This window comes from Lagopus leucura, unplaced genomic scaffold (genome assembly GCF_019238085.1).
Source record: "Lagopus leucura isolate 7727_CA_CO unplaced genomic scaffold, USGS_WTPT01 Super-Scaffold_100034, whole genome shotgun sequence".
NCBI lineage: Eukaryota > Metazoa > Chordata > Aves > Galliformes > Phasianidae > Lagopus > Lagopus leucura.
Genome location: NW_024962283.1, coordinates 1,443,523 through 1,456,037, shown reverse-complemented (window position 1 = coordinate 1,456,037; position 12,515 = coordinate 1,443,523). Strand labels below are relative to the sequence as shown.

The window sequence follows — 12,515 nt, the reverse complement described above, 5'->3', positions numbered from 1 at the left end:
GACAGGGATACCAGCTCAGAAATCATCTGCTGCTGCTGTCCTTGCAGGGGCACAGGAGGCTGGGTAAATGACTTGGGATTTTCGGGGAGTTGCCCTCTGTTAACTTGGAAACTGAGGTGCTTAAATGAAAAGCCAAGCATTTGCATTTTTAGCCTTTGGGCTATTCTTTAAAGGCTTTTACATTATTTTTAGCCCCCAGCTCCCTGCCAAAAGACTCATCCCTATTGTTTTGGATTTGGGGTTGGTGAATCCCATTAATTATGATGTCATTGCGTAGTGTGAAGTGACAGCAACAAAAAGAAAAATGTTGCCTGTGCCATCTGTTACAATAAGCATCATGCACTCATGTTAGATTTCAAGTGGATTTGGAGTGCATATTCACAACAGACGCTGAGCTCTGCTTAGACGTATGGTGGCCTGCAGCATAAAGCTTTTAATCACCAAATTCCCTCTGTGGTTTTGGATTTGGTGTGGCACATTGCTGGGTCTTAGCAGTTTTCCTATTTTATCAGTGTTTAATCATTTCCCATTCGTGCTGGGACTCATAACTTGACAGAAGTGGTCCTAGAGCAATGGATGTGAACTACACTCAGTCACTAATGCTGTGTGTTGGGTGCTGACTTCTTACCCTGGTCGTCTTACAGTAACTGTGGACTGAAATAGAGAGGGGCAGATTTGCTTTAATCTGCTAAGTATTCCTCTCAAAAGATTAAATGCAAAACGTTGGTTCAAACCTGGGCTTTGAGTTCCCAGCGAGCGTATTGGCATTTGAACGTGACTCTTTCTCTGCATAATTTATCAAAGCTCTCGCTGAAGAAATTGAATTTGATGTCTGGATCGTTTGACGCAGCAAGATCAGGTGTGCATTTAGGAGCCCAAAAGAATGGAAAAGCGTTGAGATCCAAGCGGTGCACTTCAGCCAGCATAGCAGCCTTGGCCAGAGGTGAGCTCTGCAGTGCTGGCTGTATGGCAAGGCTCGTGTTTTCGTTCAGTGTTATGTGTGCTGGGAGAAAGGGAGACAGGTGGTTGAGGGCACAAGGTGACATGGAAAGCAGCTGCTGCTCTGCAGTGGGGCAGGATTCTTGCAGCTCCCACTTGGGCTCTTGGATTAAGATGAGTGCCTCTAAGTAGTGGAGATGCAGGGTTTCAAATAACTTCCGGAGCCCTTCAGGATGGCTTCATATCCCCAGAACGGGAAGCATCAAGCAGCAGGGAAGGTATTTTCTTGCAGGCCAACCAAAAGAAGTTTGGGGTTTTGAAACATGAAGCTTGGCTTGAAGAGCACCATCAGAAGCTTCGTACCTGCTGCCCCTTCCACTGCTCCTCATAAACACTGGCTTGTTCCCATTGCATCAGTGCTTGCTGTGCAGCAAAGCTGGGCACTGTGTGGCTATTCTGTTCAGGGCAGCAGCCACTTTCTCGGAAGCAATTTCCCAATAACAAAGGCAGGAGATGAATGGCCTGACAGAGCACAGGCTTGTTGCAGTGTAGTGTTTTGCTGCCCTGTTCCTGCGCTTTCTGCAGCTGGCTTTGTGCTCTGCATCACAGCCTGTGGTTGCTTTAGGTCTCCCACCTTCCTGCTGTGGGCTCGTGCTCTTATCCTATGCGTGTTCAACATGTATTTGTCACGCTCAATCGCAGCAGCTGACGTGGATTGCTTACACTGCTTTGATGCATCGTGTTTTGGATAATGTGTTCCTTCATTTTCAGTTCTTGTGACTTGCTTCAGAATGTCTTCATTTCTCAGGTTAGGAGACAAAGGGATAACCCTCAGCCAGCTGATCCCCTTGCAATCCCTCTGCCTTCTCTCCCCTCCCTTTGCTCAGGATCCTTTGCTCAGCACTGTGCCTCCAAGGAAGACTGAAGGGAAGAGCTGGATTCCTAATGGAGCAGTGCTGCTAAGACACCCAGAAATCTCCGTTCACATTTGCCTAACTGTCAAACCTGCAATACCAGCAAAAAGCGTTTTGAAGTCTAGGCTGGAATTCCTGGGTTTGGCTGGGTTTGTTGTGCTCAGTTGTATTAAGCAAGCTTTTGGACCTTGCTCCACAATGAGAATTAGTGCGGGAGGAAGAACACTGTTCAAAGTGTAACCACATGGGAGGTTTTCCACAAGGCATCTGTAGCACGTTAATTCCCTCTTTCATTGTGGGGCACAGACCAGAATGGATCACTGTAGCCCTTTTGTGATTCCTGCTGATGTATTTCAAGGGTATTACAGCTCTGAAAGGGCCAGTGCCTTGTTAGTCAGGTGTATGCAAACAGCTGAACTGGTTGCTCCAGAGAAGCACATTATGAAGACGTCCCCAAAATGTGGGGCTGGAAACTTCATCCATAGAGTGGAGGAGGAGAAGTGGGCAGCGCTGCCTGCAGGGGCCAGTGGGCTTTTTGCCTTAGGCAGAAGCAGCCACAGCACGATTTCCTTTGCCTGGTTGGCCTTGGGTTTGGTTTGACTTCTTGTGTTCCCTGTCACCATCCTTAAAAGATTTTTGCAACAAGTTAAATTGTTATTCCTTATTGTCTAAGTGGTTGATGGCTTTATTCATGCTGTTCTGTTATTATATTCAATAGCCTGTGATTATTAAATCTGTCTTGGTTGTAGAACTGAGAATATAACCAAGATTTAGCTACAGCTGGCAGCAAAGGTAACCACCTAAGGGGAGTTTAATGTTCACAGCTGTCTGTAGCTGCACTTCCAGCACCTATTGCTGTGATGTTAACTTTGAGATGCGTTGCCAGTTATGCAGACTCTTAATTTCCCCATGCTATAATAGGAGGCTGGTCAATTTTGACCCTTTACAACAGATAACTGAATACTCTAGATCTATAAAGCAGAGAATTGTGTGTTTTGTGATATTTACTTTGGAATTACTTCTCTGGTTTAGAATCTCTCTTCAGATGCATCTCTGAGCAGCATCTGTGTAACATCTGTGTATGTATGTACATCACATGTAAGATGATGCTGGTTAGCAGTGGAGCTGCCAAATACACCGTGGAGTATATGAAGCACAAAATAAAGGAAGATGCATTCTGAGCATCCCTGAGTGGTACAATCTGGTGGAACGCATCAGGATGGGGACATCTTCAGCTGAATTTCAGGTTCCAAATAGCTGGAATATGAACCTGGTGCTGAAACACAGCCTGTTGGTGTCTGTACAAACACCTTCTTGCTCTCTCTTTCTCTGGCATGTGTGGATGGGTAGTTGGGGTCCCTATGAAACCCCTGCCCTCCTGATTGAGACTTGAAGTTGTGCACTTGGTGGGAGGTTGCTTAGCAGTGGGTTGGTCCTGCAGTGATGAGAACTGCCCTCAGGGATGAAGAGTGGTCCCCGTGAAGAGAACTGTTCTTTGTATTCCTGCTACTCTGGACTAATAGTCCTGTCCCTTTTGTTTGGAGGTAGAACTGTCAAAGTTCAGATGACCTCCAATGGAATCACGCAGCTGGTTAGTTAGTCCATCCATCGTTGCTGCCCAGGTTTTATGGTTGCTTTGCAGCCTTGACACATGAGATTTTTTTTTTCTTGCCCACTTTCCTCCTCCTAATCTATTGTGTATTTTCAGTCAAAGCCAGAAGCGCTCAGTGCAGGATTCTCACAACCTTCTGAGTATCCCTGGCATCCCCAGCTCCTGCCAAACTCATCCTGCACTGCTGGGTTAGCTGGAGGTGCATGGAGAGGCAGCCTCAAAGACAGCTGAGCCTTAGGCTGCTTAGGAGCACGTTGAGGCCCTCAAAGTTTTTTTTTATATATCCATCCAAAATAAGGATATTAGAATGAGACATTCCTGGCTCTCTGGTGCTATTACATCACCAAGCTGTAATTTCAGCATGGCTCCTTCTCAAGTGCTGATTTCTTATGATGTGAGGCACCTGAACACGTTCCATAGGACTAATCCATTGCAGAGATGTGCCAGGTTTTGGTGAGGCTGCTGTCTGCAGCTTTGTGTCTGCATTACAAATCTTGCTGGGCCGCGTCTGGAGTCAGCTAATGAAAAGCAAACTGCCACTCCCTGGCGTGAGAACTTTGTGCAGTGTTCTCAGCCTTTGACTTTGAGAAAACTATTGGAGCTACTCAGCCCATGGCTAGGAAAATGGTGAATGGCCTGTTACATCAATACTGCCATCGATCTTCCCTCCCGTCCCTCTGTAGTGGTGGGGTTTATGTGTGAAGTCAGCATTTCCACTGCAGTCCGTATCTGCTTTGTACAGCGAAAGAAAGTAAAACCTGTGACAGCTGAGCATTTATGCTGTGCTGCTGGGTAGGTGTATATTGCCTCTTGTTCCTGAAGGTGTAGCTAGATTGTCCAAAACTGTTTTCTGCTGGTTCTTTTCCAAAGGACGAATTCCCCTGCTGCTGCAGGACGGGCAGGTTTTGCTCCCAGGTTGGTAATAAAGCTTGTGGTTTGTTGTAATGCTTTTGTGCTTCGAAGTCCTTGCTGCAGTGTCATTCATGCTCCTTAAGAGCTGTCTGGGGGCCGAGCAGCAGAATGTGCAGCCACAGAACATTGCCATGCCTGCTGCCCAGCTCATGTATTTCACACCAAGTTGGCTGGAAATAGGAAAGAACAGTTCTATAACACCTACCTTCAGAATTGGCAGAAAATGCTTAAGGAAGCTTGTAGGAAATGGGGTTTCTGTGTACCATGTGTTGCTCCTCCCTGAAACCAGGAGGAAGTTGCTAACAGCAGTGTTTTGTTTTCTTCTGTTCTGTCTCTGTGCAGTGCTGTGCAAACTGATAGACCTCGATAGCTCCTGTAGCTGTAAAACTTAGCACAGGCAATTTGGGCAGGCCTGTGCAATGTGCAGCATCGCTGAACTCTCACAGGACTGCAGCCTTGACGTCCCTGACGTTCTGTGCTGGCTTCTGTCGAACTAGTTTTACTTTTTGGATCAGCAAAATCAATAAAGGGGATCCGGTCCAGCTTTAGTCTGTGCTATAAATTACTCCTTAATTTTCTAATAGCATTAAGCAGTTAGTCTAAGTAGAGGCCTATCACTCCTCTTAAAGGAGCTGTTTAATACATCCATTAGAGTTTCCATATGCTGATTTAGCTACGATATGACGTGGTGACTGTTAAACCCCAGCTGATAAATTAATGCCTCAGAAATAAAATGCTCCTGAATTAGTCAGGATTGCTTTTAAAGAGAAAAGATGGGAATCCATTAAGGTGTTCCAAAGTCCTTTCATGGCTTTGTGCGACCCCACTGCTGGCAAAACTCAAGGGGTGCTCAGGCTCTGCTCTTGCTCCTCTCTCTTCTAGTAGATGCTGAATCAGTGGGTGAGCCTTGGGGTGGAGGGGTTCACCTTCTGTACCAGCCCTTGAAAGAAGGAAGGAGGTGGTGAGATCAGGCTGAGTCCTGCTTTTTGTGCTGGGATGCTTCACGGGAATGTTTGGCTGTTGGGTGATGAACTTAGAAAGAAGCAAATAAACTTTGCCCATCTGACTCATGCGGTTCGGGTGTTGCTCCAGGCCGCCTTCCTGCAGTCATTCAGCACTTGCCTTTATTTATTTATAGGTTTCTTTAAAACCACTTGTTTGTGCATGTCCAGTTGCCAGCATTGGTGGAGGGAAGCTGGCAGCTTCTCCTCGGTTTGGTTGCTGTTTGCTGGGATCCAAAATAGCTGCAGTCACAAAAACTGAAGGGCTGTTGTTCTGTGGGAACTGGAGATGGGTTTTTCTGAGCTAATTCTTTCACTTTTTTGTTGGTTTTTTTTTTTTTGCTCCCCCCAACCCATCAGTGGTAGGATCTCTGTGATTCTGTGATTCCTAACAAGCAGCTTAACTGCAAACTGAACTCTGTGGAGCCTGGATCAGCAGCTGCTTGGCAGAATGGGAGCAACGTTGTGTTGGAGCAGAGGCTTTCCTGTTTTCAGAGGATGGTCATTAGCACAGTCTGGAATGCCAAAATCGTGTGAAAACCTCCTGGTTTCCCCTTCCCGTGGAGAAGTTTGGTCTGTGCTGTTTGTGTGTCAGAATTACCAGCTCAGGTGTTTTCCAGAAGATCTGAGTTCCAGCATGGAGTGCTGCAGCGTGGTGTGAGCAGCGCCTGTGGAGCTCTGCCCATGTGCTGCAGGAGGTTTGTGTGTTGCCCAAGTGCAGGACTTCAGGGTATTGTATCATGCTTCCAAACCATTGCAGTCCATGCACATAAACAGCCAAGTGGTGATACAGAGCAACAGCCTTCAGGGGAGCTGAACTCGAGCTCAGGAGTGGCTGAAAGCAAAGCATGCCTGCACTGCAGGCTTTCCACTTATTTTCCCTTTATCTCACGTGTTTTTTTCCAGGTATTTCTCCTTGCCACTTCACATTCTTGATGCTCGGTTGAAATACGCTCTTCTGTTTCCTGCCTGCTTTTTGGATCGTGGTGGTGCAGATCAGACCACAATCTGTGCAGCCTTTTTATCTTATCGCGTGACATCGGGGCGGTGAGACGTGTGGTCAGGCTGAGAAACCACATTTCTGCAGCATCCACCCCCCCACAGCTTGTCGTGGTGAGCTTCACAACTCTCTAACACAACATCTGTACAGATTCTTTTAAGTATATCTCTGGAATGCTGAATCGCTTTGGATCAGCAGTTTTAAGTGCTCAGGTTCTTTTGCCTGGTGATAATAAATCCTTCTCTGTCTCCTTCCTTCCATTTCTGCCCACTAGGAAGACAAGGGAGCGAGAGTATGCACATGATTTGGGATGAGGTTTGGTCTAGGAGCTAGTTGCTTTTCCTTCAAACAAATTGGAAGTGGTGAAAGGTTTTTGTAACTGTACTTTCCTGTGTATTATGGAATGTCTGTATCCTGGTTACTGCAGTGGTTGTATTCCCCAGCTATTATGTAGATAAAGTGCCTTGAGATGGAAAGGATTCATTATTGAACTGTGTGGAAAAGTTACTTAGGAAATAGCATGTCTGAGTGCTGCTCCTCACATTGCATTGTGCTGCTGGCAGCCATAAATACACGGTTCTGCTTTCAGCCACGTGCTGCGTTTCCCAGTGGCTTTTCCCTCACTGGATTTTTAGTGCACGTGAAAACATGATCTTGTACTGCAGTTTTCCCTTTCGGGCAAGATAGCAAGACATCTTGACTCTGTATGGTTCCGATGCCCGAATAACTCAAGTAGGAAAGCAGTAATTAGTCTTGCTGTGCAGGGCAGTGTGGTGGCACAGATTGGAGCGTCGGGGGCTGAGGATTAGTCCAGGCTGAGCCTCTCATGCGTGACCTTAGGCAGGTCACTTGACTTTGTGCCTTCGTTTAGCCCCTCAATAAACACGTTTGGTCTGTGTGTGCTGTGATGTGACTTAGGAGGGCTGTGCATAAAGGTGCACTAAATAGCCCCGATGCTGTGAAGCCCCTGAAGCAGGGCAGCATGGCCAGCAGTCTTGGCACCCATCTGTGCATGGTGGCAGGGAACTGCTGGTGATGTGTTGCTGGTCTTTTCTCTCTGCCTTGGACTTTGGGGGCTGCTCTCATGACGAGCTGCTCTGGTCCCAGCTGTTACACACAAGTCAGGGAAGCTTGGGGCTGTCAGTGGGGCTGCTCAAAGTAACATTTGTTCAGGAAACGTTTCGAATGAGTAGATCTGAACTTTGCCTCTCTAGGGGTAGAAAAGAGAATGCTGAAGGCAAGCATGTTACACAAGCGGCTCGGAAAGCCTTGGATTGTGGCTTTGCTGAGTCTGCTCCCCACGACTAGCCGTGCAGCAGTGCTGCTGTCCCTGTCTGCATCGCACGGTCTCCCAGTGCAGATGTCTGATGGGCAGATTATCTGCCCGGTGACTCATGCAGGCTTGGTTTGTGGAGCACGATAGACTAGAGGAGGAGCTGGGAGATAATCTGCTGTGTAATTAGTGCACATTCCAAGGGCAGAGAGGCTGCCTGTGAGCCACAGGTAGTGGGAAGCCCCTTTTCTTTGGAGAAGGGCAGATCAGAGTGCAGGAGCAATAATGCCCTGGGCTTTGGCTTCGTTTTGGTGTTTGTAGTGCTCTGGCTGCTGTCAGCACATCTGAAAGGACACGGGATGTTGTCACTGAATTTCTGAGCGTTCAAGGCTGCGCATTGGCCACGCATGGGGCAGATCTAAATATAAACTGCACTGACCCAGCAGTGCAGCTCCTGCATCGCTTCCCAGTTTTTGGCTGCTGCACCACCAAAGTTGATAAAGGAGGAGCAGATGAGATGCCTCCTCTTCAGCAACTTACAGGAAGCTGTAGGCTGCTTGATTGAGATTTCTGCCTCCTAAATTCAACGGCAAACACAGGCTGGTATTATCAGCTCACACCAGATCTGCCTGCAGACAATAATTCTTCCTGTCCTGGAGTCCTGCCCATGTGCATTATTGTAATTATCAGCAATTGAAATAAATAAATAAAGCAGTAGAGCTAGGATGAGCTGCTGGTCTGTAGATTTACTGCCTGCTGTGTCAGACGTTCATCAGCCTTGCTGGGTTCAAGCCACCTATCTGCTGAATAAAAACAGGAGGAAGAGGTTAAGGAAAGCAAACTCGGAGCACCATTGGAAGCACAAATGGAAAGCTCTGCTCGCGTTCAGGAGTTATTAATCTAGATACAGGGAATCTTAAGTATTCTGTTTAGAATGCCTTGGGTGTGAGGTTGAATGCTGAGCAGTGCACGGAGACCTGGGCCAGCTTGGCTCTGCTCCATGTGCTCTCCTGCAGTACTCACCAGGCCCCAGTGCTGCAGTTGGTGGCTGTGCATCAATTCCTGAGCTTTTCTTTTAATTTTGCCAGAGACCAGCCTGTCCTATGGAAGGAGAAATCCCCACGTGTGCCTGGAGGCAGCAGAGATGCGGGCTGTGCTCAGAGGCAGTCATGGCCTGCTCATCCTGAGCGGTTCTTTTTGGTACACTGATACCAATGTGGGGCAATGGAACCTTGGTCTTTACCCCACGTAGGTGAGGTTCGTCAGTTGAGTGGTGAAGTTAAAGCTGTGGCCTCCACTGGGATTCCTTGTGCTGAGTTCTGTCCTTACAGGTATGATGAGATCAAAATGCCGAGTTAAGTAAGCGATGTGGTTGGTGAAAAATGGGAGCTCATTACTCACAGATCTTATCTTGGGGTTAAAGATTCAGCTCCTGCACATCACAGTTCATTAACTCACCCAACTGCGCGATTCCAGAGCAGACTTTTTCCATTTGATTGAAAGTGATGAAATCAAGCAAGTAATTAGTCTCGTTTGTTCAGCTGCGAATTGGGGTTTAGCATGTTCCTGTAGCCACGGCAACGGCACCCACTGATGTGCAAACTGTTGGAGCAATCCTGGAGGAGGAATGGTACCTTTGCCACAGTGTGAGGTGTCAGGCAGGAGAGAGAGCAGGACTAAACAGCAGCTAACAGCAGAATGTAAACAGTGGGTGACTTCAGGAGGTTGGTATGTGTTTGAACAGGAGTTTTGCTCCCCAAGGCAGCTGTGAATGGATTACCTGTGGATGTTTCTGCCCCTGGATGGGAGCTGCACCTCTCCTGCTTACTCATTGACCTTATTTTGCTGCATACTTGCGAGTACATTTCTTCAAAGCAAGTTTCATAAGCATGGGCTGTGTTAGCAATGTCCAAACTGCTCAAAACATGCCTTGTTCTTACCAGGGCCAGTGCTGTGCATGTCTGTGATGCATTTCTTTTTGCTCTTTTCAGAGTTCAGCTCAAATCTTGAATGTAGTCATAATGTAACAAAACAAAGTTTTGTCGTGGATTGCTTCCTCTAATGTATCTGATTGTTGGTACCCACAAGGTGTTTGTTTTTAGAGGGATTTAAAGGCCCTCTTGGAAAGTTTATGTGTGTTTTTGGGCTTGTAAAGGACCATTCTGCACTTCCCTTTTCCTCTTGGCACAGAGGGGCAGTGAGGAAGGCAGTGCAGGAGCCAAGGCTTTGCTGTGTGGTGTTGGTCAGCCCTTGCACAACATCTGTGTTGTTCTCTTGCTCTGCACCCCTCTGTGGTGGTGGCTGTGTGCTCCAGGAGGCTGACAGACCAGAGAACAAGTGAAGGTTTTGCATTGTAACATTCCCCCCCAGGACAGTGAATGGTGGAGATGTGCAGCATGCCTTCCCAAGCCTCTCAAGAAGCAAGCCAACAAACTGCTCCTCTCTTTTGCAAGGGATTCCAGTGTGTTCCTGCTGTGTGTTGTAACTTCTGGGCTTTTGACTTCTGAGATGTCAGGTTTGCTGTTTATAGCAAAACAGTTGCTTTAACACTGATCTTCTGGGCAGAACTGATGCTGTGCATTGTCGACGTGTCAGCAGAGGGCTGCCAGCCATTGGGCTGTGAGGTTTGGCACAGAGAAGTGAGCAGTGGTTGGAAGTTGGAGGTGTTTTGTTATGGGATGTGGGTGCTGGTATCTGATATACACAGTTCCGTACTTCTTTCCTTTGTGATCTCTGCTCACATTTGCTCTCATGGATGTCTGCTGGGTGAAAGGGTTTCAGAGCAAATAAAACTTCTTGTATGTGAATGCTTCTCTCAAAGGTGCTGTTGAATAGTTCTTAAAACTTGAGGGGTATTTTTCCAAAGCCTGGCACTGTGCCTGGATATCTCAGGTCAGTCTTAGCCCTGAGGCCCAGCCATGATTTGGGGCCAGGGGAACACTGGGGTTAGAAGGGAGTTGTTTTTTTCCCCTAGCATCTAGAAAGCAGGAGCTGCACTTGGGGCTGACCAGCTGAATTCCTCTCTTGATCATTTCTGTGTTGCTGTGAATGTGTGTGTGTTGATTGAAGTTGGTGGGGATCTGCAGGCAGTAGGGAATGAGCAGTGCCTGCAGAGACATATGCATTTTTGAGTGCTTGAAAGGTTAAACAGGAAGGCAGGATTGGTGGCCTGGGGCAGTGCAGCCTGCCAGAAAAACAGAGCCTTGGGGCAGCGCTGCTCTGGAGCTGTCTTGCTGTTTCTCATCTGGCTCATCTGAAGCAATTGAAATGGATTTCACTCCCCCCAAACCACTTCGAAGAGCTTTTGGTTTGGGAGTTCTTCGGGTGGGTTGCTTTGTCGTGGTTCTTAGGGTTGGTTTTTAGTGACGCAGGGAGAGGTCAGCCGACTCCCAACCCTTCCGAAAAACCCCAGCTCTACAGTTTGGTTTAATCTCGTTTTTCTTTTGTTCAGCCAGCAGGATTTCAGGAAGGGAAGCTGGCCTTGTTTCCAGTGCTCGCTCTGCAGTTCGACCCGGATGTGCCTTTGTGTTGTCAGGCTTTTGTCTGCTGATGCACGGCAGCAGAACCTGGCAGGGCAGCAGCCTGGGAGTGCGTGGGGCGAGGGAGAGCAGGGCTGGGGAGCTGCATCAGCAGAAGCCATCCTTACCTGGAGGGCTGGGCAAGCTAGGTGTCTATATCCCAGATGTCTGTAGATCTCTGGGCAAACACCCGGCTTGAATCTCTGAGCCATCCTCCTGGAGTGGGAAGCAATTAATTTATTAGCAGAAGCAACACTGAGAGTTGCAGAAAGGAGTTTCTGCCAGGTGTTAATGAGATTAATTATTTATCCCCAAATACTGGGGATGGAGAGAGGCTCTTTAAGTTCTTCAGACATCTGTTTTAGCTTTTGTGGGCACAACCTTCAAGTGTGAATTACCCTTTGGTTTCAAGAAGCTGTTGTTGCAAAAATAAAAAGAGAGTTTGGAAAAACAAATGCATTGCTGGTGAAAACCTGGAGTGGAGACCATCAGCTTCAAGGAATATGGCTACAAAATGTAATTGCAAGACTTTGCTGATGGAAGTGAGAGTTCTTTGCTGGAGCCTTTCTCGTGCTTTGAGTTGTTCTGCTTTCTGTCAGGTAAAGCAATCAACTTACGTTGTTTTTCTTTCTCTTCACAGGCACTGGCAGCCAATGCTGGGACAGGGTTTGCGGTGGCAGAGCCTCAAATTGCCATGTTCTGTGGGAAGCTAAATATGCACGTGAATATCCAGACCGGGAAATGGGAACCTGACACTTCTGGGACCAAGAGCTGCTTTGGAACGAAGGAAGAGATTCTGCAGTACTGCCAGGAGGTGAGGATTGCTGTGGGATCTGGCTCTTCTCTGCTGCGAAGGAATTGGATTTGAATTTAACCAGTCAGTAGCAAGCTAACCCTGCAGGAGGGTTGTGTTTGACTGTCTCACTTCTCTGAACAGCCCTGCTGCGTTGCTGTCATGGAAGATCAGCACAGAACTGCAGTGGAATTTAGGAGTTAGCTCTAGTTGTTGTCAGCTCACGCTGCCCCAAGAAGGCCCTCAGTCTGCAGGTCAGGGAGGTATCACTGTTCTCAGGGTTTGGCCAGTTAGACCAGCAGCTGGGAGCCTGACACCTATTTCAGCTGGAATGTATTTGTGTTGCTATCAGTGACAAATGCATATCAGCCAGAATATTAGCCAAATAGTTTCATCAAAACGTTGGCTGTACTTTTAGGTTCTTCCTACTTTACTGCAGAGCCTTAATCTCCTTTCAGTGTGCTCCAGGTACTGCAGCATATTGGCCTTGAAGAGTGTCTTTAGTTACTCTGTGGAGGTGACAGGCATGTAAAGTACCACCAGGAATGTTTTT

The 12,515-nt window shown here is 47.5% G+C and overlaps 1 protein-coding gene across 4 annotated transcripts in view; it reads left to right on the top strand.

Annotated features, from left to right (window-relative positions):
* Window positions 1-12,515, top strand: part of APLP2 (amyloid beta precursor like protein 2) — a 39,453-nt gene that overhangs the window by 5,255 nt on the left and 21,683 nt on the right. For all 4 annotated transcript variants that reach the window (XM_042882317.1, XM_042882316.1, XM_042882315.1 and 1 more), the window contains exon 2: window positions 11,810-11,983. In XM_042882317.1, the coding sequence (XP_042738251.1) occupies window positions 11,810-11,983 (174 nt within the window). The remainder of the gene's footprint in view (window positions 1-11,809; window positions 11,984-12,515) is intronic.